Here is a 27,450-nt window from a genome sequence, read left to right as displayed (position 1 = left end):
TCCTGCTTGAGAGCATGTATAGTAACGATGTAGGGATGGGTACAGATGGAGATGAACTAACATTCTACAGGGCACTTCTATCTAATTGTGAAAAAAAACCTTTATGATCCGTGTCATAACCTGTAGACACCTACATCTGTGCTTGTCTGTTCGCTTTTACATTTGTATGTGTGCGCACTTGTCTTTATATACATCCTTCGATTTGCATTTGCCTATATTTGCATGGATTTGTATGCGCTCTATGTATATTTGCAGCTGTACATGTACGAGTGTCTAAATATATATACTGTATAAATATATGTCTCTCTCTGTATCTGTGTGCACACTCGAAAGGGTTTTTATATTATCCCCAATGACAATGTAAAATTAGGAATAAAGCCATGTTCATGCTGTAGCTAAGTAAGCCAGGAAGCAGCAGTTTTCCTGTCTGACCAAGGCCTGATGGGTTAACTGGGATCAGATCAAACCAAAAACTACCAATCTCAAACTGTTACCTCATTCCAGATGTGAGGCACTAAAAAAAAACACTTGTAGCTTGTCAGGGAACATCGGTACTCAAGGAGTTATATGTCTGACCTTTAGCTGCTCTACGTGTTAGAATGATAACATATTGAAGGAACATACAACACTGACTGGATCACATAGATCTTTTCAGGGAGACCATGGTTTTATTTTTCTGCCTCTCCACCAGTTATTAATAATGACACCACATTTCAGGGTTTTTAAGGAATTCTATGACAAGCATTCGACCCTCACGTTCAGATTTACTGAACCTCAGTCACACTTTTGCTGATGTCGACAATAAAACATCAAAGATTCCATCAGCAGAGGCAATAAAGCCAAGATAGTGTCTTTACAACATCCAGGAAATCACACAGAGAGGGAATATCAAGAGGCTAACAGGGAGAATAAGAACCTCTTCAGACCAACACTATCTGTGGCATTAATCCAACTGGTTCCAACTTCTGGGAACTCCACAGTATGTGTACCTTGACTGCCACTGGCTCCCACTCCCGACGTTCTGAAATACGGATTGGAAAAAAAACCGCAGGAAACCAAATATTTTTGATTTGGTTTCTGGATGTGTGACACTGAAACAAACATTGAAGATCGCTGGGCTGAGGCTGATTAATAGATCAGTTATCACCGGCGTAAAATAACAGATAACAATAATACTTTGTGTTTAATGTAGCACCTTTCGCATTCGGTGACATGTCAAAGAATGTCCTAAGATATACCGTAAATTGCAGTGACTGTGTATTGTATGGTCGAACTCAACAACAACAACAACTTGCATTGATATAGCGCCCTACACGTGGGTTAGCTGAACTCAGCAGCCAATTGGCACAGAGCAGTATCCCACAAACACCCATGAAGTGGATGACCAATTTTATCTAACAAGAATTGTTAGCCAGGACACCAGGAGAGACTCGGGGATGGTGATTACAGAATTTCTTGATGTATTCCTTAAGTTACTTATCACACAAAATGCAGTATGAAATGTCACCAACTTTATCCCAATATATGACCACATCTTACAGTAAAACCTGTATATCCTGTGAAGCTCTTCAAGACGTCCTGACGTGAAAAGCTTATAAGTATTATTAAACTGCATTCAACCACAGGACCACTATCATCTATTCAGACCATCCCAGTCCCTTTGAACTCATGCGTTTAATGCAGTGATAGTTTTGTGGTGTGAATGTATCAAGGCTGAGGAAGGATCTCTTGGCTGTCACAAGTCAATGGTGACCTCTGAACACAGGACCAACGAGAGGTCTGGAGGAACATCACTCTGTTAACGAGCAAGCCCAGGAATCCCTGCTGAGGAGTAGACTGGGCTAAGAGAAGCCAAAGAGAAGATCCACGGTAGAGAAGTCAAAGGGAGTATAATTGGAACTGGTGCCAGTGGGAAGCCAGTCGGTGGAAGCCTCAGACAACAAAACTGGTTGTTATAATAAGAAGAAGAATTTTTGCATTTGATATAGGCGCCTTATCACGTCGTTGAGACATATCAAAACGATTCACAGAATATACCGTAAAGTGGATTGTCTGTCCGCTTTGTGGGCGAAACGCGGCAGCCAATTGTGCACAGCAGCGTCCCCACAAACAGTCGTGGATTGAGTGTCCAAATTATTTTTATTTCTTTTGAAGGAATTCTTACCCCCAGAAAAGCGATCCGCCAATCGAGTAAACAACTGGGTTCCTACTTAATTGCTAGGTGAGGTTTCGCTCACAAAACATGCAGTCAATTCACTTTACATGATATCCTGTGAAGCACTTTGAGACATCTCAAAGACTTGATAAGGCGCCATATCAAATGCAAGCATTATTATTATGAAGGGGAACCCCATTATAATGCCCTTTGATAGTGCTGTTTTGTCTATCGTGGATCTGCACTAACTGGTAAATTTGGCTTCTGGTGTTGACGAGCCAACTTCCCACTCTAAAACAAAGAGTGAGAAAGTAGTCATTAGGTCACCATCTAATGTTACTTCCTGCTTACTACACACAGGAAGCACCATTGGCATCACTTTGCGATGGAAGTGATATCAGATGTACTGTCTACAAGGCAGCCCTCTATCAAAGAGCTTTATAATGAGGTTCCCCTGTATAATCACAATAATAATCCTTGCATTTGATACATCGCCTTATCGGGTTTTCGAGACGTCTCAAAGCGCTTCACCGAATATGCTGTAAAGTGAATTGATTGTATATTTTGTGGGCGAAACACGGCAGCCAATTGTGTACAGCAGTGTCCCACAGACAGTCGTGGAATGAGTGACCAAATTATTATTATTTATATGAAGGAATTATTACCCCCGGAAAAGCAATCCGCCAATCGACTAACAACCGGGTTACTATTTATTGCTGGGTAAACAGAGGCGTGTGGAGTAAGGAAACCTTACTTTCTTCTTGGCTCAGTTTTCACCAGATTTCCCCAATTAGAATACTTGAGTTTTCTCATATCCCCCAGAAAGAATGAATTAAAAGAACACAATTTTACCCCCGCTGATAAAATGTGTTTTGTCATAGCCCTCTTCCCATTTCTGACTACTACTACTAATAATAATCCTTGCATTTGATTTACATGTATAGCCAATCAAAATCAAGAGGTTTGCAACAAAATTCAATAAAATATCACACAAAAAAGGTCATAAACTTGGGAATGACTTAGCCATTAACTGTGTGTTAATCTACCTTTGTCACAGTCAAGCTCAAATAACCTCTTTATGAAAGTAACCCCTTAGGGATCATCTGTAAAATAAAATAAAGGATGAATTAAGCTCAATTCCACAAACGTCAGTTTGCAACAGTGGTTTTCTGCTTGTCAGTAAATGTACTGATGGTTGACTTCTATAATTCCCAACAAATTTACTAAAAGAGGAAAAAAAATAAAGCTCGGTTTGATAAAAAGACCCTGCTCAGACCTGAGCCACAAAGACAGCGAAGGTCCCAGATGTGATCTCTGCTGTGCGCTGAGCTGTCTGATTGCTTTCATGTGCATAAAAAAAAATCATTCCAAGGTTACACACAATACTAAGCTCTGGTTCTAATGACCAGAATGAAACAATGTAGAATGGAAGTTCAGGTTTGAGATTGTCACAAAAAGTCGATCTCCCACTGACCAGCAGTGGAACGCTATGAGCAACGAGCCAGAAATCCAGTGTCTTTGCAGATTGGTACTATTGAAATTAGCATTGGACGGGGAGAGGGCACTAAATCCGAATGGAAACCTAATTTGACCCCATCATTTCGCCCACAGAATACATAGTCAATTCACTTTACAGTGTATCCTGTGAAGCGAGTTGAGACGTTTCAAAGACGTGATAAGGCGCTATATCAAATGCAAGGATAATTATCATATCATCTTTTCTCTGTACCATTTCTGCTGTAAATATTAATAATAATCCTTGCATTTGATACAGCTCCTTATCACATTTTCTAGATGTCAGAATATACTGTAAAGTGAATTGATTGCATGTTTTGTGGGCGAAATGCGGTAACCAATTGCACAGAGTAGTCTCCCACAAACAGTTGTGGATTAAATGACCAAATTATTATTATTTTTTCTATATTTATTTTTTGGGGGATTATTACCACCGGAAAAGCGATTTGCCAATCGACTAACAACCAGGTTCCTACTTAGTGCTAGGTAAACAGAGGCGTGAGGAGTAAGGAAACTTGACTAACGTTTTGAACCCATGTCTTCTCGCTTGCGAGAAGCAAGCTTGGGATTTGTTGCTGGGGCCCACTACCTTCCCTGTGGTTGGAGCGTAGGACATCAGTGAGAGCAAACCAATTCAGCTCTTCAGCCCACCGCAAACCAAAATTAGGGTCTCCGTCATTTCCAACAGAAAACTTGTCGCAGTCAGAGGTACGGAAGCTGATTGTTTGGTTTTAGGCAGTTTCACCACCGCACTCCAGTGACAGCGGAAACATTCATCCTACTCTATTTTACTTGCTGAGAGACAAAGAAAATCAAGCTTTCTGCTGTACCACCAATTTATGGCAACTAAAAAGAGCTGCCGATCTTGTTCGGAAGCCAGTAATCAGTACTTTATACAAGGAGCTCAGGGCACATGCACAGGACAGACCTCTGTTTTCTCTCCCACTCTATAGCAATAGTGCACTAATAGCCATACAACTACATCTGTGGAGTCCTGTAGCTCAGTGGGTAGAGCACTCGCTTTGCAAGTGAGAGACCTGAGTTCAATTCCAGGCAGGGCGAAACCTTGGGCAAGTTTCCTTACTCCACACGCCTAATAATAATCCCTCCAAAAAACCAAAAACAATAATTAAATTGGTCATTTTCAATCTACGACTGTTTGTGGGACATTGCTGTGCGCAATTGGCTGCCGCGTTCGCCCACAAATATACAGTCAATTCACTTTACAGTGTGTTCTGTGAAGCGCTTTGGGACGTCCTCCTGACGTGAAAAGCGCTATATCAAATGCAAGGATTATTATTATATTATTATTATTATTCGTGCTCTAACCACTAAACTACAGGAATTACACAAATTAGCTTATTTGCAGTTTCCCACTCAATATCGACCTTACTATGCTATTATCCACACAGTTAGTTATTGCCCTCTGTTATTTACTTTGTTCAATCACTGATAGTGAATAGCAATAAAACAACAACAACAAATTGCATTGATATAGCGCCTTTCACATCAGGAGGATGTCTTATAACGCTGGACAATGAGGGTTTTGCACCCGAGCCTCGGGTTGGGATCAGAGAGGGGTGGAGAGAACAAGGGAGAGGAGAAAGGATGATGACCAAAGGTATGGTCGAAAAGGAAGGTCTTGAGATGGGCCTTGAAGGAGGCAAATCAGTGGGCAGAAACAGGTTCTGGGATGGAGTTCCAGAGGATGGGGGCAGCAAGGCTGAACTTCCGAAAGCAGAGCAGGTAGGGCGGGGGACATAGAGCAGATTGGTGAAGTTTTACTAGTTGCAGAGGTAAGGAGGAGCAAGAACGTAGAGGGCTTTAAAGATGAGGACAAGGATGTTGAACTCGATCCTCTGGGGGATGGGGAGCCAGTGGGGCCCGGCAAGAATGGGGGTGATGGGCTCACAAATCTTAGTGCGGGAGAGGACACAAGCTGCAGAGTTCAGAATAATCTGCAACATGGGGAGGGAAGAGTTGGGAAGTCCAGCGAGCAGGGAGTTAGCAAAGTCAAGTCGGGATGCAATGAAAGCGAGGATGAGGGTGGATGTTGCAAATGAGCAACAAGATTGCCCAAGGTACCAAAGATGATTAGCATGGAACCTTTTGAGAAGGTCATTAAAAACAATCACAAAACAATAACAAAAATGTTAATGGCCATTTTGAGGTTTCTTTTCGAACATTACCATCAAAGCAATGAGATTGTCCTTTCCACTGAGAATATTTCTTGTTGTGTTGTTTCAATTCTTTTTATTTACAATGGTCTCTGTTTAACTGTGCGGTTTGGGGCAAACAAAACACTGATTTCATTAACCATAAACACAGCAAATATGAATGAAAATGAAGACTTTATAATGGTGTAAAAGGGCATCTATGGAACGGAACAGATCTCCAGTGGGAATATCAGACTGCATTTGTGGATGAAGCACATCAAAGGAGAACTGGGTCAAAAGGTAGGTCACAGGAGGAGTTATTACTTAGAGATAAATGGTCTCCTCACAACCCTTCTGGCATGAATCCCAGATGAAAACCAGTTCTAATTGTGGGAACCTTTGCAGAATAATTACATTGTTATCTGGTTTTAACTTTTCGAAGGTTAGCAATGGGATTTTGTTTTAATTTTAAAACAATGTACCTACCGTTCGACTACAGGAGGCTTACAATCACAGAGTGGTTCACGGAAATGTGAGACTGATTATTTTATAATATCAACCAGGATTTTGGCATCCGCAGAAAAAAATCTCCTGTTCCATCCAGATCTCTGCAGCTCGTGTCCTCTCCTGCACCGGTTCCATGAGCCTATCACCTCCGTCTTCACTCAGCTCAACTGGCTCTCCATCCCCTTGTGGCTTGAATTCATGCTTTGTCCTCACTTTCAGATGCTGCCTACCTCTGCGAACTCCTACCACTCAACTGCCTGAGCATTCATAGCCTCATTCCAGTCATTCCGCCTGCACCCCTCCACCCCACCCCACCCACTCTCTGACACTCCCAGGTAAAGAATCAATACTCACAAACTCACAGTCCACAACATCTTCAGTCTTCTGATCTGTGTTTTGATGCTATTCAGCTTCACTGTGATGGAGCGACCTCGGCAAGGCAGCTTACAACGTGCTAGCCACCCGGCGGTCCCAGAGGATCAGTGTTGGGCATCAGGCCTGCTCAACACCAGTTAAACTCAATGCAGGACCTCATGTGAATCACTTTAGCAAAAAGATGAGTGAAGTCAATTCTGACTCCAGAGTAATAAATGGGTATTGTCTGGAACACTCTTTACAGACTGTTTCCCTTTCACCACAAACCCATCTCACAACTTGGGCCTGCACCTCACACATGGGCTGCAGGAAACTTTTCCACAACACATCAAAGAGCTCCAATCCATGAAGATAAACTGTTCAGACACCTATCCTATCATCCACAAGCACTTTGAAACGTCTCGAGGACATGATAAGACGCCATATCAAATACAAGGGTTATTATTATTGTTAAACAAAATGTGAATGGCATTCATCACCAATAGCACTTTGAAGTTGCCAATCTTGTGTTTGGTTTAGGTAGATTTTGCAGGATATACATTTAAACTGTTCAAGTTTGAGAAGGAATCTGATAGAGATGTATAAAAATTATGAAAGGGTTTGATAAGAGTTGACATAAATAGACCGTTTCCACTTATTGGTGGGTCCGTAACAAGTGGCCATAAATATAAGATATGCCACTGACAAATCTTACACACAGTTCAAGGAGGAGGTGCTTTGCCCAGAGAGTGCTGAGAATGTGGAATTCACTGTCGGAAACTGTGGTTGAAGCAGAAAACATCAATGGATCATTGGAGACACCCAATGTATTCATGAGGGAGACAGAATAGATGGTTAAGGTGAATAGGGAGAGGGATTTGGAATGTGTGCAAGTAAAATTATCAGCACAGATAATTGGAAACAAATGGCCTGTTTCAGTGCTATTCAGTCTATGTAATTCTATGTTTAACTGCATCATCACCTTCTTGATCATTTACTGTTTTAAATAAGTAACCAACAGACTGTTTGCTACAGCTCATTTATGTTGCACAAGACTCACATATAACATTGGGTTTCTAGGAACATAAGAAAGCATGGAATAGGACAAGGTCATTCAGCTGTTTATAGACTGAGTGCTAAACTTCAGCAGTTTCTGTGTTCCTGATGTAAGCATAATGTTTACATCTTAATAACTCTTATACTGCCAATCCGCACATCCACAGCCCAGATCTACTCCATGGTCGCAAGGAGATGGACTCTAGCCTGTCTGAGGTCACCCTCGTCACGTCCACCGTTCTGCATGGCCTGCACTGAGCATGTAAACAAGACAAGTTTTGTCTGAAGACTGCTCCAAATAGCCACAATATTGTTTCACTGACTGATAGGCATACGCCTTAGTACACAATAATTATCATTGCTGTCAAAGACAAATAAGGCTGAGCTTTCTTGGGGATGCTACTCTTCTAACAGTCTTTTACAAACACTTGTAATCGCGTTTTTTCCCAGTATAGTTTTGTTGTGCCCATCAAACTGGTAAGCGGAAAAATTGTAACTGAGTGTTTACCATTCTAGAACAGTTTATAGAACAGAGGTCAGTGGGTTACAAAATGTTTCACCTATCTCAGCATAGTTCTTAACTTGTGCTTCTCAGATTTAGGATAATCTGCCTTCTATCCACCAGAATTCAAGTCTGTCTATGCTCGCCTGCAGTCAATAACCCACAGCAAGTGAGGAGTTAACCGTTCTGCATCAAGTGAAAGACAGAAATTCCATTTTCGCAATGCCTTATCATGTCAGCCTAACCCTGATGGTAGAGCGGGTGGAGCAGAGGATGTGCAGCAGTCCGCTAAGTGGAGGGAGCAACCAGGCCTGTAGGTTTTGAGGAGGTCACAGAGGTAGGATGGTGCAAGACCGTAAAGGGATTTAAACGTTAGGGTGAGAATTTTGATCTTGAGAGCTGGGGACTGAGGAGCCAGTGGAGCCGAGTGAGAATGGAGGTGATGGACTCACGGAGTCTAGTGCGGGAAAGGACATGAGCTGCAGAATTCTGGTTAGTCTGAGGCCTGTCAAGGGAAGTAGAGTCTCAGAATGCAGAGCGGAGAGAGGCAATGTGCATTTTCATTGTGTATTTTCGCCCACAAAATGCATCACTTCACAGTATGTTCTGTGAAGCGCTTTGAGACGTCTCAATGACGTGATAAGGTGCTACATCAAATGCAAAAATACAAGGATTATTAATGTTACAGAGGTGGGGGGGAAAACTGAGCTTTCAAATACTGCAATGGGATTTTTAACGTCCACCTGAACAGACAGTTAGGAATTAACATTTCATACAGAAATACAGTACCTCCAACCAGCCAATAAAATCTCAATCTAGAGTGTAAACTTAAGTCCCATTGTGGGTTTGATCCCACAATCTTGTGAGCCACAAATCAGGAATGCTGTAAAGTGAGCCAAGCTGTCACAAAGTGATGCCTCATAAGCAAAGAGAACAAAATCACTTCATTTCTGATCTACGAAATTCAGAGCCTCACAAGTTATCTGATCACTTGGAAACCTCAGCAAGTTGCTTTGATTGAGATGTTGCAGCAACTTTTCATTCCGGAGGAGTCTGGCTTGGGAATTCTGAACCATGCCATTGACTTTATCAGGAGATTTGAGAGTTGCCTGCCACTCACAGGGATTGGGGCAGAAATGCTATCAGAAAAACTTAACTGATGTAAGCTTAGAGAACTGAAGTTGGTTTAAATAAACCTGGGCAAGTGCAAATGTCACCCCACCCTCCTCAGCTCCCCAACCCCCGATTAGGTGCCCAGTCAGCTGTGTGATACACTCTGCAATATCCCCCAACATGTATGGCACTCTATAAATGTAAATTCTATTGTATAATACAGATGCAAGGGAATAAAGCCTGGGGCCTTTCTGGTCTATGCTATTCAGCTATTTAGTGATTAACACATTACACCGTATCACAATACGTAGAATTTTAGTCATTTTGTTTATTACTTATGATTAAATTTTCTTTTAAGTCGCTGCATGCACAGCTAACAAAACTGTATGGTCCCAGGAATCAGTAAATGACTCAGGAAATGAAATATTCCCTAACAGGCTAACTACAAAATGTACATTTCTAGTAAAGTATCAACAATGTCTATGAACAGTAAACTGAGCAGAAAACGACACAAGAGTTAAAAAAAAATGCATTGTGTCATGAGATTTAATAATTATTAAATATGTTATTAATTTGATAAGAAGCATTGCATTTTGCCATTAATTTCTTAGTGTGAACTCTTTCCCTTCGAACATCTTCGAGACGTCTCAAAGCGCTTCTCAGAATATACTATAAAGTGAATTGACTGTATATTTTTTGGACAAAACAACGGCAGCCAATTATGTACAGCAGTGTCCTACAAACAGTTATGGATTGAGTGACTAAATTATTATTGTTATTATTATTATTATTTTGGAAGGGATTATTACACCCTGGAAAATAAATCCACCAATATGAATAACAGATTTGATCAGCAACAGATTTGATGACATTTAAATAATAATGATAATCCTTACACTTGATATACCATCTTTCATTTCGGGAAAACATCTCAAAGCACTTCACAGGATTCATTGTAAAGTGTAGTGACTGCATATTCTATTGGTGATGCAGGGGGTCAGTGTCCCACACACAATGAGTGACCAATTTTTATTTGGGCAGGACACCAGGAGAAGCTCCCTCATCTTTCTGAAGAGTGAGTGCATGGGATCTTTTAAGCTCAGGCGGCAGATTGCGACCTCAGTTAATGTCTTATCTGAAGGACGGTACCTCCAACAATGCAGCTCACACCCAGCAATGTATTTTTGGGGTGTCAGCCAGGTTACGTGAGCTATAAGTCCCGATGTGGGGCTAGAACCCACACAACCTTCTGGCTCAGAAGTGACTGTGGTACCAATGCAGCCAGACTGTCACACAATCCTCAAATCTGTTATGAAGCATTGCATTCTTTACACCATATTGTACTTGGCGCACTAATGCAGATAAGCACAGCATTCATATTCAATGACTTCACGTTGTAGTTTCGCCCACAGTCACTCCGCTTTACAGTATATTCTGCGAAGTTTTTTGAGATTTCTCGATTACACGATAAGGCGCTATATCAAATGCAAGGATTATTATTATATTATTATATTATTATAGTAACTCAGTTGTGCAGGACTGCAGTCAGCTCCTGCATACAACCTATCAAAGTAATAGATTGATAAACCATTCCAGCATTCCCAACGTTAAAGAACATCTAGGTATAGAATACCGTTTTTTTTCCCCCCAAAGCCACAGAAGTCTTATGTCAGATTTCACTAGGCTCAGAACGTTCTCCTATACGCTCCTGAGCGGCGAGTCGACAGTTTGATCTGTTCGCTCCTAAGTTCTTAATGCAAACTGACTCATGGGCCAGTTAAACTGGAAGCTGGCTGCGGGTTTGTCAATCTCCCTTGCGCTATATTGGAGAACACTGCTGAAGTGTCAATTTCATTGTCACTTTGTCCTTTCAAACTGATGGGACTTAGCTGAAGTCAGCAAGCCGAGCCAGGGAACTGTATCTGCTGGTAATTAGTAACAATCAAGAGCCTTTGAGACTGCTGACTGCAGCACTTACACAGCATGGCTATGTCATTGGCTTGCAAATGGAAGCAAAGCTTATGAACTGCAGCACGACCTACAAGTTGTTGAAATTCAATTGTTCCTGTTTCTCTCATTTCACTCGAGCTGGAACGAGCCTTCTTTTTCAGATGTAAAGTGAAAACAGCAGCCAGGTTGGAGAGAGAGACTCATTTCCAAGATTAACCATTTAACCATGTACAAAGCAATATTTGAGTCTATCAAAATATCTGTGAAGCGCTTTGAGACATCTTGAAGACATGATAAGGCGCTATATCAAATGCAAGGATTATTATTATCAACGTACTAATAGCCAAGCAACACGTATATGCACAACATTACTTGACTGAGGAAGAGGGATGTATGTTGTGATGAGGCCAAGAAGAGATTGTAACATGCTGAACATACCCCACAAAGGGAGATTAGGAAATCAACCTCGACAAGATGTGAGGGGAAAAAAATAAATCTTCTAAAATTGTTGGAATGTGGTAACACAAATGAATTATTCAGCTAATATCGTTTGATATGTGATAACCTCACACATTTTTTGCACTTTTATTTACAAAAAGAGATGATATATAGACGATCCTGTTTGATTGAATAATTCTTGACTGATGGCAACGCCATTAATATTGTCACTCAGCAGCTACTGGAGCCAAAATATTGATTTAACACAGATTTGCGTAGACTAGTGTGAATTTGCGGTGGGTCACTTCTTGACAGACTCACGCACAACCCCACCCCCATGGGCCATGGGTTGGCCACCACTCCTCTGAAACCATTCTATACCTTTGCGCAGGATACATGGCTTCCGACACAGAAGATGGTTACTTTTCGGGTCATCAGATGATTGCAACCGCCGCTTCCCATACATGTTTTCCACAGGAAGTCACGGGTGTAATGTCCTGCACGCCTCTCGTAATGCACGAGAAGCGATGTCAGCGGTGACCTGACAACTGGATGCAGAACCAGCAGCCATTTTGTTCTGAGGCACTGTTAGAACGCAATGTTTAACAACAGGGTCGCCCAATAAAAGAATCTTACCATGCGAAAACTATAACAACAACAAATTGCTATATTTATATAGCGTCCCTCACACGGGGTAGAGTCCCGGAGCGCTTGTAAGAAAGAATAATATACTCAATCCCCTGCATATGACCCAAACCATGCTATTTTACATGTATCTATGTCATTGGCATGTTTATAATTAACTGCTTGGGATTTCCGCGCCAAAAATCACAGGACAGCTGTTATAGGTCATAGCTGTAGTAATTATGGCTGACGAACATACAGCATTTTACAACTATGACTATGCAGCATTTTGCAACTTCATAACAAATGTCGTAAATCATTATCTCGCGTGCTAATAATCATAATTTTTTCATGTTTATTCCCCTTCAGTCACAGTGAAACTTAAACATTGCGGGGTTATTCTACGGGATTCCCCAATTAAAAAACTATAGCCATTGTTATTTTGGCAGTCAGTGGAAAATATGTCAGTGCATCTTGACAGACCAGCTATTCTCGCCTCTGAGTCAGAAGGATACGGGTTCAAGCCCCATGTCGAGGCTTGAACTCAAATAGTCAGTGCTGGGAGGGGCGCGGTGGGGTGGGGGTTGCATTGTCAGGGGTGCCTTCGGATGAGATACTAAACCGAGGTCTCGTATGTCTATTCAGGTGGGCGTTAAATATCCCATTGCATTAGTTGAAAAGAGAAGGGAGGTGCTCCCAGTCTTCTACCCAACAAGACCCCAAATAAAATTGGTCAGCCGCCCTCGTATCACTCTGCCCTCCCTCATCCCAACCCTGTCCCCACCCCACCCCCACGCTCGGGTCCTGATCCCTGACTATTCAGCGCCTTGGGACATCCTCCCGCCGTGAAAGGCGCTTTACAAATGTAATTTTGTTGTAGTTGTTCACGGTAAATCCTGTGAAGCATTTTGGGACGCCCTCCTGATATGAAAGACGCGATACCAAATGCAAGGATTATTATTATTATTCCAAGCCAGCCACTCCTTAGACTCCAATGCCCAGCCTGACCGCAATCCCAAATGAATTCACTTCTACACTGAGTCATTTAAATTAGCAGCAGCATCCCTCTACACACAGGCGTTGTAAAGAACGCGTGAAAAATCTTTGAGGCATTGAAGACAGATTATCAGGTCATCAATTCTATACGGAAACCCAATCCAAGGGATTGTCAACCATGTGTTGCCCAGTGCACTTTGCACATCATGTATTTCGAATCAATGTATTTTTAAAATCTAGTTTATATACTCAACCATTTTAAAAATACATTGATTCAAAATACAGAACCGTCCAGTATTGTTTATACTGAGTCAAGGTTTTATCTCCCAGGCACATTTTGTAAATCTTTTCAGACCTTTGTCTGCCACTTTTCACCTTAAAGATATTAGTACATCCACACTCTTTTACATTTCCTCTGTGCAATGCCCGTGCGCTCGTTTTTCTAGTACAGGTATTTAAGCTACAGCAATACTGAATGTAGATTTGCTAATGTCATGACTGTTAGACTACTTACCTCCCTCAGCCTTCCTGTGACAATCTACTCCAAACCCAAGTTTTTGGGTCACTACTCCTTGATGTTTCCCATCTTCTCTTCTCTTTTCATCTTTGCTTGCTCCTCCACCTGGGGCTGCGCGTTTGGTTTTAAAGGATCTCTCACATGTAGCATACATCCAGTACCTGCTTAGTCTCTGTTGTTGCTCTGTCCCTCCCACCAGCATGGTTAAATAGTAGCATGGGCGTGGGTGCAGGAATGACAGAGTAGCTCATTATACATCCTTTGCTTAACTCTCTCTACTCATTCCTCCTTCTTTGAGCAGCTTTTTTTCTGCGAGAAAGCCGAAGTTTTAGGCAATGAATTCTGTTTAAATAAATCCAAGGAACTGTTGCTCCCCCACCAAAGCTAGGGAGAACGAACGAAAAACCTGCCAACCCTTCACAACACCAGCCTCTAAATGGTTTTCGTGGTGAAAGCGACTGCACACTGGAGACAAGGTGCAATGACTGCATTTCACACTATTGCTATTGCACTCTGGCCAGTTCTTGAATATCTTTCTTCAACATTAGCTTTGGTCTGTTGTAATACTCGTCAGTATTTCACAAGTCCATTAGCATGGCAGAATGGCAACGACAATACACACACACATAATACCAATGGCTATACCCCCTTACCTGTTACAATGGGATAAGAATGAGGAACTGAGACGCTGGTCCCTATATCAACCGCTGCAGGATTTAAGTTTGACTTCATATCTTCCAGTCCACCCGTCAGTGGTCCCATGGCGGAATAATCTGTGGACTGCAAACACAACACATTCTTGTTAATAACTTCTATCCAAAGGCATACATCTGCTTTGCTCTAGAAATTGGCTTTCCTCTTACAAATAGCACTCCATTGACAAGTGTTGGGTTAAAGTGCTAAAGCTTTGAGATATTGCACGATGGAAAATAACCCAGCACATGGAGGATAAAAGATTTTGCTATGTATCATACCTGATCTACACCGACTTGAACACAAGACGAATCAGAGGTATAACAATGCCCACCTTACAACCCTTTCCCTGCTTGAGCTATCCAGGCCCACGGTTTTTCCTCTGGGATGCCAAATATGGCAAAGGTTCAGTATTGACCTCAAGCGCGCAACATATAGGTTTATCAGATGCAGAACATGTCATCACAAGAGGCTATTTAGGCTTCGTCAATGCATCTAGTTTGCGATATTTGTTAATAGAATTAACTCCTTAATAAAGAATTCCAGACCTACATCAAATCGGAGCGGAGTTCCTGACAATCGGCCTGACACATTGTCACACACAGTGAAGAAATCCCAGTTTACTCTACTCGATTCCTTATTAAGGAATCTTTTTATAAAACACCATAAATTAGACCTCATCAAATAGTATTGGGGGAAAAGAAAGAAATGGGCTAATCTGATCGCAGTAGGCAGCTCCAGTGAGGGAATGGACAGAAAAATATTATACGCTAGAGTAGATCATTGCTTCACAACGCACTCCTTTGTATAACATTGCCCTGAGGTGGCTCCCTGGAGTTTGTCTGGGGAAACTCCAATGTAGTTCATAATATTCACATTTGAGGGATGTTCAGATGAAAAATCCTTCTCATCTCATCCTTCCACCCCCACACTCCCATTACATCATTACAAGCTCCATTACAAGCTATTTCTTAAGTGTGTCCAGAGTCCTGGCCTCAGCCACTCTTCCACCTATTAGTTACCCTCTGGCAAATAAATGTTTGTCCTAATATTGCCAATTACAACCCTAAACCTCTGTGCTCTTACCCTGATATTTTGGCGCATCTGAAAGTATTTTTCTGGATTTACTTCCCAATCCCATTTTGATTCTTATATACTTCTGAAAAATCCCCTCTGAGCCATCTCTTTTCAAAACTGAAGAGCTCTAACTTATCCAGTCATTTCTGTTAGCTCGTTCCTCGAACACTGGGGATCATCCTCATTACATTACCTCTGCACCGCATCTATGCCCTGGGCAGAACCCCCTCCCCCCACCACCCCTCCCGCCTTATGTCAAAGTCCAACGTTTCATGAAACAGACTGAGCACTGAAAACTGCTCACTTATAAAATAACAATCATATAATAATCTTTGCATTTCTTATAGCGCCTTAGTACGTCTTCGAGATGCCACAAAGTGCTTCACGGAATATATTATAAAATGAATCGACTGCATATTTTGCCCCGACTTAATGGGGCAGCCAATTGCACACAGCAGTGTCCCACAAACAGTCATGGCTTGAGGGACCAAATTATTATATTTATATATTTTTTGCCGAATAGTGGCAATTAGTAAACAAAGTTAACAATACCGCAGTCTACGGCAGGCTATTTAAAGGACCCCTTCCCCCTCCCTGTGTTGCCCAGTTAATTTGGGCCAGATATTTGATTTCTGCTCTTCAGGGATCCCTCTCAACGCTGACAGACACTATAAGGCAGGGCTCAAGATTAAGAGAAGCTGAGATCTGTGTACAGGAGCAATAGCTGCTGCAACCCTCCCCCATTCACTTCCTCCCCGCACCTCAGGCGAAACTTAGCGCAAATCGTACATCAAAAAATATACTATTATATATTTACTCCCTGCAAGCATTTCTACCACTTTCCCCGCTACCAATTCCTGCCGGTAGCTCACAGTGAAGGGCCCTGGGGGAGCTATGATGAGCTCTGTGTCAAACATTTCCAAATTCCAGGAACCTTTTTAAGGAAATGTCAGATTCCAATCATGCTGAATAGCATCTCTAATCATCCTCCTGCATCATTAGCTTCACTTTGAAACTCATCAAAGTGGTTCCTGCAAGCTTAAAGCACCCTTGATCGACTTCACCACATGCTTGATCCCTTGGCAGATTTAGCTCCCCCAAATTCCTTACTCGAACAGTAATTCCCGTATTCCTCGCTGGAGCAGTAATTCAGACTGTCAGACTCCACCACTGTGAAGCTCTCTGGGAGTCTACCCCACGTGAAGGGCGCTATATAAATGCAAGTTGTTGTTGTTGTAATTCCCACATTCCTTACTGAATGACTCATTCCCATCAGAACTTAATTTTTTTTTACAAATGGTATTTCCCATTACAGTCATAACATAGGAACTCTTAGACAATTGTGTTGACAATCTTTACCATACAGTTCAATGGTTGCACCGTCTCTTTGATGTGTCAGGCTGGTGCAGTTGGTAGCACTCTCGCTTCGGAGTCAGAAAGTTATGGGTTCACATCCCATGTCAGAATTTTGAACTCATAAAGTCCAGGCCGACACTCCAATGCAGTGCTGTGGGTCTGCCCCGTTGTTGGAGATGAGACATTAATCCATGGCTGTTTGTTCAGAGAAAGGAATTTCTCCCCATATTCTGGCCAGCATTCCCCTAAATAAAACTGATTTGTTTCATACCTGATTATGGGGTTCTGCTGTCTGCAAATTTGCTGCTACTTTTGTCCACAAAACACAGTCACTACATTTAATAATACATATACTGTGAAGCACTTTGGGATGTCCTCCTAATGCAAAATGCATTATTCCAAATGTAAGCATTATTATTATTATGATTCATGGAGATTGGATCTTGGCCCAAATGATTTTATTTTGTAATGCCACATGTTCATTTCTCTGGATCATTCAATCTTTGTTTTTGGCAATAAATTGGCATTTGGGGAATATTGAGGAGAGGATCATTTCTCCTCCCGCCCCCACACAGTCACCTGTGGTGTACTCTCTTGGTGATATCATCTGCACACTTCCACGTGTATGCAGATGTTACTGAAGTCTACTTTTCCTTCTCAAGTCGCGATCCCAGTCCTATCGATGTTCTGACTGCCTGCTTGTTTGACATCAAAGCCTGGATGAACGGCAACCTTCTGCAGCTGAACATGGACAAGACTGAAACCATCCTCCTTGGCTCCTGTCAATATCTTCTCACCTTTGGTTCTGAATTCCTTAATCTTCCCTGCCTATCTCTCAGATTCACTGAACCTGTATGCAACATTGGCTTAGGATCGATCCCCAGTTATCCTGCCTAGCCCTCATCCAGATCTTAGTTAGGACTGCCTTCCTCCACCTCCGCCAATTGCCTTCCTGCACCCTGTCTTACTTCAAACGCTACTGAAACCCTCATTGATGCTTTTGTCACCTCCCACCTTGATTTTTCCAATGAAATCCTCCCCGGTTTCCCCAGTTCCAGTATAAACAAGGTTTAAATGTTTCAAAACTCTGCTGCCTGCCTCCTCACCCATACCAGGCTCTGCACTGCACCCCCATCACACCAGTCCTTGCCAGGCTCAACTGGCGCCCTGTTGCAGAATGGATCAATTTCAAGATCCTCACTCACCCTTTGAAATCGCTTCACAACCTGGCCCCCCCTACTTCTCCAATCTGTTCACCTTCCACTCCACTACCCGCCATCCCCTCCGCCCACCGTTGGAGGCCATACTTTCAGCCACTGTACCCCAAATCTGTGGAACTCCCTGCCTCAATTACTCCGTCTTGACCCCTCTTTACCATTCTTCAAATCACACTTGAAGACTTTCCTCTTCGGCTGTGCCTTTGGTCACCTCCCCTTCCTTTCTGGCTCAGCGTCTGGCTGTTAAGTGCTCCAAGACCCTACCTGTGTGAAGCGAGTGCTATATAAATGTGAGTTGTTGTTCTTGTTGTTCTTGGAATGGTGTTCCGAGCAGAGCAATGTAATCCCCGTTCTTTAACACAAGTTTAATGTCTTCTTCAAATGGCAGCACCTCAAACATTGCAGTGCATCCCCAGCACTACACTGGAGTGTCATCCTAGGCTGTGAGTCCAGCAGGGAGCCATCTGGGAGGTCGGTAGCAGCTATTAATTTGGGGCTCAGAACTTTCTGACTGAGACGCGAGCTGAGCCAGGCTGAGAGCTAAATCCTATACCTTTCGGGATTAAATATTTTTGATTTAATCCGGAAAGGGGTGGAAGTAATTACCCTGTTCTGTGCGTATGTCTATGAGAAGAGCCGCAGAAAGGAAAATAAAGACTCATTGCTCTCCTCCAGATAGAAACACCAGCTTTTGCTGGGGCTCTCAGTTCACCAGAGGTTTCCATTCCCTGATTAGCACAGATATCAGATTGACGCTCAATTGTCAGTGAATGTTCGTCCCAAAGCATGGCCTGTCTTCCCCCCCCCCACCCGTCACCAGTCCCCCCCTAACCCACAGCAGCCAGTTTAGAACCAACCCACTCATCACACAGGTGACTGCAGTCTGACCCTGGCCTTTGCAATTTATACCAATCTTTGTTTCTTGATGTGTGTGAGACGAGTGATTTACTGCTGCACCCTTACACCACACTGCCCACTCTCTGAATGTCTATATAATCCCTATGTCAGGATCTCAGGGTAATAATCTGGGATATTTATTTCTGCATTGCCAGGGTCATCAAGAAAGTAACTGGTTTAAAATAAAAAGAATGCACAAATATATTGCAGGGTGGAGAGGTAACGATGCAGAAAGAAGTCTTTTGTTTTCCCTCTGAAGGCTTAAGGGCGGATGTGTTCCTTTCTCTTTATTTCACCTGTTATTCTCTGCACATAAACAGCTGCATTTTCGGTTCCCTCCCTTTCTTTTCTCATTTTCATTTCTCTCTAATGCCGACATGTAAATGTCTGAAAATAGCAGCGGTAATTGAAGATTATGAAGTATGGCCAGGTTTTGACAGGCCACTAAGGAAGATGGATTATCCTCATTTTTCTGTAAATTCTGTCAATTTTGGAATTCATAAGCTATCAACACTGATACAAATGTGAGTCCACAGCTGGGTAAAGAATGGCATTGAACCGCACATCCCAGAGTCGATTGGTTTCCAATCCCCTCTGATAGAGTCAGGATCATGCCAATTTATTTCTTATAAAATTGAGCTAATTTTAAGCAAACTGGTTCAAATAGGACTGTGCAACAGAATGTCTTTTCTTTTCTTATTTATCTCTCACTGCTGAACAAGATGACTATCCAGACCTCTTTGTAAGTTAAATTTCCTCAGGACAATCACAGTTTAGTTGCAGCAATTGTTTTGCTTTTTTTCCTTTTCCATTTTCCCATTACTGGGAATAAATACTGCTGGGACTCTTTAATAGCCCACTGCAGCCCCATACCAATAACAGATGAGGTTTAATCGTGCAACACAAAAATTATTTAGCCTCTGTAAGGACATTCAATGTCATTTGCATAATGACATTTCCATCCCATACACCAAACCTGGTGCACATAAACAAGACGAGAGACCATAAATAATAATAAATCGCAATGTCTGTGTTCCTCTCGCAGTAATAGGAGTCGCTCTTGTAGAAATTATTTCTTTGGGAAATGGAGGCTATAATTCTCAAAATGTGTGTCTGAGCATATTCCTGAGCAGCACGACTGGCTACAATCTGATCGGATTAAAAAAATATGTTTCGGTTCTTTTTTTTCAATCGGGCATTCATCAATCCATCAAAAATAAAGTACTTACAATTACTGTTCACATAGAAATTAGGTTCCTTATTTTAGAATTTGGTGCTAGATTTTAATGACAGTTCCCTATTATTATCGAACGTAAAAGAGAAGGCAGGAGGAGGAGGAGGAGGAGAAAGTTTGGAGAATATTTGTGATTAAAGATAGAATGTAAACACTATCGAGTGGCTCTATGGTGCTGTGCTTTGCGTTCCTTTGTACCTCTCTGGTTGCAGGTCTGAATCCCTGAGGAGGTCAATGTTGGGCTGCAATCATATGCGTGATGGGGTCTGTCAGTTCTTCGATAATTGCTTTGTGAGGGGAATCTACCTGTGATAAACTAACATCCCTGGCCTCCTGAGATGGAGAGATCTCTCGTTCATCCCCACCATCATACACACCAGCCTCTTTATTTTCAGGCACCACTGAGATCTGAGGTCCATTCATAAGTCTCTCCAGCTCCAGGATGCAAAGCAGATATTACGCAGGCGATAAATTCACTGATTTGCATTCAAAACTATAATGCTGCCAATTTCTCCTGTGAAACCTTTTGTGTGTCTGAGCAGAATGTCTATGAAAGTGGATTTACTCCATTTACCGACCGGACTAGAGCACCATAAATAAGTGCACCATAAATTATAATATTTGTTTGTGGATGAAAAGCTTGGCACAGCTTTGGATGTCAAACTGCAGCAGCACAGTGCTCACAAGAGGTCAAAAACTAAGGAGGAGCGTTGGGGTCTAAAGTGGAGAATTTCTAACAGAATTCCTTAATAAGGAATCCAAGTCACGTAAATGGGGGACTCCTTCTGGTAACTGGACGTAAATCACACTGACCCACAGCAACTCTCTTCCTACACACTCTCCTTGCAGAGCAGAGCTCCTACAATCAGAGGGTTTTCTAACACGATTCCTTATTAAAGAGTCCTTATTAAGGAATTCCACATTAAGAAACCCCCTTTAAAAATAATAACAGATTTTACACTCCTGTGTTTCTGAAGATAAGCGTAACAAAAATATTGCCGCTTGCACATCCACCAGAGCTTGTACACCGGTTTCGCCCACAAAATATACAGTCACTACACTTTACAGTATATTCTGCGAAGGGCTTTGGCACATCTCAAACACATGATAAGGCGCTACATCAAATGCAAGAATTATTGTTATGTGCAGGTTGTGGTGAGCCAAATGCAGCCTTTTGTGTGTTTTTTAACACTTCTTTTTAAGTGCATTTCATTCTGCCGCTGTGGTAGCTTTTGTTTACGTTTACATTTAAAGAGACTGAGGAAAAATGAATTAGATGTCATTCCCGTGGAATACAATCAATTTCAGTTCTTAAGAACGGCAGCTCCTATTGAGGGCAATCTTCCTTCCCAATGACCTTCACTTGAGTTGACCTCTCAAGTGCCCCCTGAACTCAAAGGACAGCCGCCGTAAATGGCAGTGCTCTCATCTATCTACCAATGCCCAGCTTCCCCGATCCCTGGCTCTGGATTTTCCAGGCCTTTCGTTTTGTTTTGGTATTGATCTTTTGGCAGCAATGGGTTGGGTAATTAGCCAGAAATTAGGGTTTCTATTACACAAGGATGACTGGTTCAGCTGATTTATCACCTGAATAATTTAGTGTGATTGAAAGGAAATTAAAATGAACTCCATTTGACAACTGTGTGATTTTATGGGCTTTAGTGAAGAGTCAGAAGCCAAATTAATAGCCTCATGTTGTTTAATAGTCTGCTGAAAGTAAATATGGGGCAGGCTTCTCCTGCTGTAAACCATTCTGCACGGTCTAATGCTTGTTTTAGATTTCTACACCAGTTAATAAATCTACCCCACATCAGAATAGATTCTGGGATAGTATTAGCTGCTGGATGAAACTCAGGTCAGAGCATAACAAGTCCTTGTATCCTTAAAATTAATCCAGGAAATATAGTCAGAGAGAGACACAATAATAATAATAATAATAATCCTTGCATTTGATATAGCGCTTTTCACGTCGGGAGGACGTCCCAAAGCGCTTCACAGAACACACTGTAAAGTGAATTGACTGTATATTTGTGGGCAAACGCGGCAGCCAATTGCGCACAGCAATGTCCCACAGACAGTCGTAGATTGAAAATGACCAATTTATTATTGTTTTTGGTTTTGGAGGGATTATAGATGATACACACACAGCCCTATTGCGGATAGCAAGACAGGTACAACATATACATAGGTCTAGTAGATGGGAAGAATGGTATTGTAGGGGTTTAGTAAATGAGTGCTGCATGCATAAATAGAGGGATACAGTAGGTAGATAAAGATAGATGATACGTACATACAGAGGTGCACTGTACAGATCAGTAGACAAATCAATGCTAAATAAATGAACAAATTTTTTCCAAACAATGATTGAACATGAATAAGATTTTGAGTCTGCAGTGTGTGATCAATTATATGTGATGCATTTATAACTAAAATACGTGTATAGATGTTTATGTATATGCATACTGTAAATACAGATCTAGGACGTGGCTGGAGAAAAAAAGATTGTAGCTGGGCATTTACAGTAAATAGAAAGATGTTTGTCTACTATCAGTACAGGTGTAGATTAAAGATCCCAGGACACTATTTTGAAGGAGAGCAGGGAGTTTTTCCTCATGTTCTAATTTAATATTCTTCCTTCATCCAATTGAAAAAGGTTAATTTGGTCATTGCTGTTTGCGGCGTGATTGTGCTACAAATAACCAATGGTTCTTGTCTACAGTAACTTATTCCGCGAAAAAACTGACATGATTCAATATGATAGGGCACTAATAGTGATACAGTGCAGAAAGAAAAAAAAAGGAAAAACATACAACAAACATACAAATTAGACTTCAACATGATTTTTGTTATTAGATCTTATGTAGTCATTCATTTCTGTGTACAGTTGAATGCAGGAACACTATAACAAGGTAATGATTTCTAATTAAATGAAAGTGAAATCGTGGCCCCTGGATAATGTCAAACAACTGACACATCATAGAGTCCTGTAGCTCAGTGTTGAGAGCACTCGCCTCGCAAGCGAGAGGACCTGGGTTCGATTCCCGGCAGGGCAAAACGTTGGGCAAGTTTCCTTACTCCACACTCCTCTGTTTACCTAGCAGTAAGTAGGAATCTGGTTGTTAGTCGATTGGCGGATCGCTTTTTCGGGGATAATAAGCTCTCAAAAAAAAGCACAATAATAAATTGGTCATTTTCAACCCACAACTGTTTGTGGGACATTGCTGTGCGCAATTGGCTGCCGCGTTTCGCCCACAAATATACAGTCAATTCACTTTACAGTCTATTCTGTGAAGCGCTTTGAGACGTCGGGAAGACGTGAAAAGCGCTATATCAAATGCAAGGATTATTATTATTATCATCCCAATGTCTTCTGGAACCTTAAGCAGTCTTACAGATAATTTTACATTTCAGACACAAGTGAGACTCACAGTAACTTATTTTGAATGTTCTCACCTTATGCACATTTGGTGTCAACACATAATAAAATAAAGCCAAAAGTAGGTCCATCATAAACAAGCGATAGGAAACGTCCTATGCTTAGTGATGTCAAACATAATTGAAGTTTTTAGAGTCTAAGGTAAACCAATGATTGTGATTGATTCATCAGACTCGATCAATTACAAGTGTTCTTGTAGCAAACTATCTACTGCTGAATACTATAACCCTTGCCTTTGACGTAATGCCTAAAATGTTGAATTATTCAAAGCGCTTCACAGGTAGTTGCTGTAAAGCGTAATGACGGTGTATTGGGGTTGCCATCTCCAGAGATTCCATACGAGCACCGGAATTGCTAACCTTAACTGTGTATTTGGAGGCAAACACATCTGCCACGTTGCCCACAGCAATGTTCCACAAACAGCCATGACGTGAGTGGCCAGCTTATTCGTAAACCACAAGTGCCCTGCTTCAGTCTATGAAAAGGTAACCAGTTATCTGAAGCTAGGGGTTGGTTTGGATGAACGTACCCCCATTGGAATTCAGGTAGCAAAGCCCCTTTGCCCACCCACCACAGTTATTTTTCCAGTTTAAGCTTTCTATTGTAATATTTACCGTAAGTTCCTGATAACTCGTCACTCTAAGGGAACAGGGCTCAGTGATGAGTGATCTGGTGTGGCGAGTTAAATACATAATAATAATAATATTCCTTGCATTTGATATAGCGCTTTTCACATCTTCTAGACGTCTCAAAGCGCTTCACAGAATAGACTGTAAAGCCGGGATATTGACAGCGACTTATCACATCATTGAGACATATCAAAGCGCTTCCTAGGATTTACTGTAAAGTGTATTAACTGTGTATTTAATAGAGACCAGTTATGATAGTCCGAAACTGGTTCCAATCCTGAATGTGACTTCAAGGCAAACAGGTAGATGTTCACAGCAGGTATTAGTCACTGAGGTTGCTCTACCACTTAGTATTTTCCTCTGCTTATATAAGAACAATCCCTTAGGGAAATATCTTTTATCAAACCATGAGTGCCAGCACGCTCTTTGATTGATTCGAGAAAAGAAGTAAAAAAGATGATTGAGATGAACGTTCAAGTGTGATCTTTAGCTAATCAATGGAAAGAGTGAGAGACGGAGCTAAGGTCACATGTAACAAACACTTCCCTCTGTTATCAGTACTTGTAATCAAATCATTTCAAAGCAACAACTTACTAAAATCAATCGTGCAGGAAGGTGTTCCCACAGCCTCACAGACCGTTTGGTGAAACCATCCAATAAGACAGGAGGTACTGCTGCCCGTTTGGTGTGAAATCCCAAATAGTAGAAGGATAGTGTTTGTACCCTGGGCGTGTCTGACAGCCAGTTACACGATAAGGGTTGTGGTGATGTAATGGGGTGTCCATGCTGAATTGATGCAGAATCCATAATGTTCCTGCCGTAAAATCAATTGCTACTCAGGGCATTTATCGGATGTAGAATGACACCAGCCTGTGGCGGAGGGGGCTGGAGCCCTTGTACAGGCTGCACTATCACTGCTCTCAGTGGGCTCTCACGCACTTTACATTTTCAGGGTAAAGTTTGAAAAATTCACAGTGTTTCAAGACTGAGGTGGATAGATAGCAGTTAGGTCAGGGTATCCAGAGAGAATGGGGAAAGGGCAGGTAATTGGACTTGAGGTACAGATCAGCTATGATTGTATAGAATGGTGGGACAGGCTCTTGGGCTGAATGGCCTACTCCTGTTTCTATGTGTTCAACTGGACACCTAGAAGTCTTAAGATGAACAAACAGATGACAGGGTTTGTCAGTTCTTCGCTAACAATCAAAACACTCGTCAACATTCAGACAACAGTGTTCCGAGCTGGGCACAGGGAATCCTACATTGTCCCCGCACAGAGACAGGCCATTGAGCCCAATAAGTCTACACTGGGACTTTTCTCCATTTACTTACTATTGAATCACGTTCTCCTCACTCCCCGTTCCCTGAAATATTCTCTTTGTCAAGAATCTCATTTGCTTTTACAACAATTTATAGAATCTGCGTCGTGGGATGTCCTCCAATATAATTTTCTTTCTAATCTCCCCTTCAATTAATTTTGTGATTATTCTAAAATTGTTCTCTTGTGAACGACACTCCATATTCTGTTTACCCTTCTTTGTGATGAAGTATCCATTTGCAGTGCTCAAGAATTTCAAGATGGGTTGCGGTGAAGGAGGGCCTTCTGCCTATTCGATCTCATCCTTCTAAAAAGCCCGTCTTTCCATCACAGCATCAAGATGCTTTTAAATGAGTCCGGTGTCCTGACCTCAGCCACCCTTCCTGGTATCCTGTTCGAATCATTTATCACACACTGGAGAATTCCTAAAGGGATTTCTTTCTGTTTGTCCTGAAGTTTCCCTGGATAACCCTGTCCTCTTCTTCTGCCCTCTTGGCACATCCGAAACTATTATCTGAGTTTTATTTTTTAATCTTATTTAAGATCTTAAATAGCTCTATTATGTCCCCTGTGAGTTGTCTGTCTAGCTCGCCTGCGCACTAGATCATTGCTTTAATGCACTGCGTCTAGCATTTGGGCAGCTCACTTATGGCACAGTGACCAGAACTGCACATTATACAAACTATTAATTGCAATGTGAGTCACTCCATGTCACTGGGCTACATGCTGTAAAAGTGCTGGCTGTGTATGGGGCAGACAGCTTTTGTGTGGATCACCCCCTCAAGTGCTACCATGAATGGGACCTTTTTTTTGGAGGCTGGTCGTGGGGGGAGGGTGCTTTCTGAGCATTGTATCGCAGTGCTGTACAGGTAATTATCCAGGTAGGAAAGTGTAAAATTCATCTGTGCCAGCAAGCCCCACAAACAGCCACGGGGTTGCTTTAACAAGCAGTTTTAAAGGATAAAAGATGGTAACCCTGAGATGTCTAACATTCGTGATTTTGCGACAGTTCCCTAGAGCCCATTTCTCCTTTAATTCACGCTACTTACAATCAGTGCCTTGTATAAGTCTTTGAGAGAAAATGCAAATTCCTGTTCTACATTTCTGGCTTTCTTCCGATAGGCTACATCCCCAAGGCCATGTGGGTTTTTGTGCAGGGTTTTGATGAGTTACTTCCATGTGTTGCACAGAGCAAAGGAAAAAAAAAACGTCGCACAGTAAAAGGATGGTTTCAATAAGAAACGACGCATGGCAACTCCAACCTAATTATCTCAGCTGATTATTTCCAACACGATATCTGCCTGGGGATGTTGGATTCACTTACCCTAGCTTTCATATTCCACATCTATAAAGAACAAAAGCGTTCATTCTCTTCATTGTGCCTAAAGACTTCTCCTCACCCCTTCAACATTTAGATAACTCTATCCCCCAAGTAGCCGGGCTGCGGAACTTTAGCAGTATTTTGCGTCTCAACATTTTTTTTCGTAATATAGAGATTCCCATCCTACTTACACTCAGTGCTGACCTACTGCCAAACTCATTTCACAAGAGATCCATGTCTGTTTTTTTGATGGCAGTTACTTGGTATCAGTATCTTTGTTCGATGGATGGAGCAGGGAATCAAACGTACAGCCTCAGAGGTAAAAATAACAGACATCTCCCTTTATTAACGGGTAGGCAGAGGAAGATACAGAGGAAGCACATGTTCTT

The 27,450-nt window shown here is 41.9% G+C and overlaps 1 protein-coding gene across 2 annotated transcripts in view; it reads right to left on the bottom strand.

The window, feature by feature from the left end:
* Positions 1-27,450, bottom strand: part of pax5 (paired box 5) — a 132,540-nt gene that overhangs the window by 41,147 nt on the left and 63,943 nt on the right. For both annotated transcript variants that reach the window (XM_042336519.1, XM_042336522.1), the window contains exon 7: positions 14,537-14,663. In XM_042336519.1, the coding sequence (XP_042192453.1) occupies positions 14,537-14,663 (127 nt within the window). The remainder of the gene's footprint in view (positions 1-14,536; positions 14,664-27,450) is intronic.

The sequence above is a fragment of the Callorhinchus milii genome, unplaced genomic scaffold, assembly GCF_018977255.1.
Source record: "Callorhinchus milii isolate IMCB2004 unplaced genomic scaffold, IMCB_Cmil_1.0 Scaffold1, whole genome shotgun sequence".
Lineage (NCBI taxonomy): Eukaryota > Metazoa > Chordata > Chondrichthyes > Chimaeriformes > Callorhinchidae > Callorhinchus > Callorhinchus milii.
This window is presented reverse-complemented; position numbering and strand designations above follow the sequence as displayed.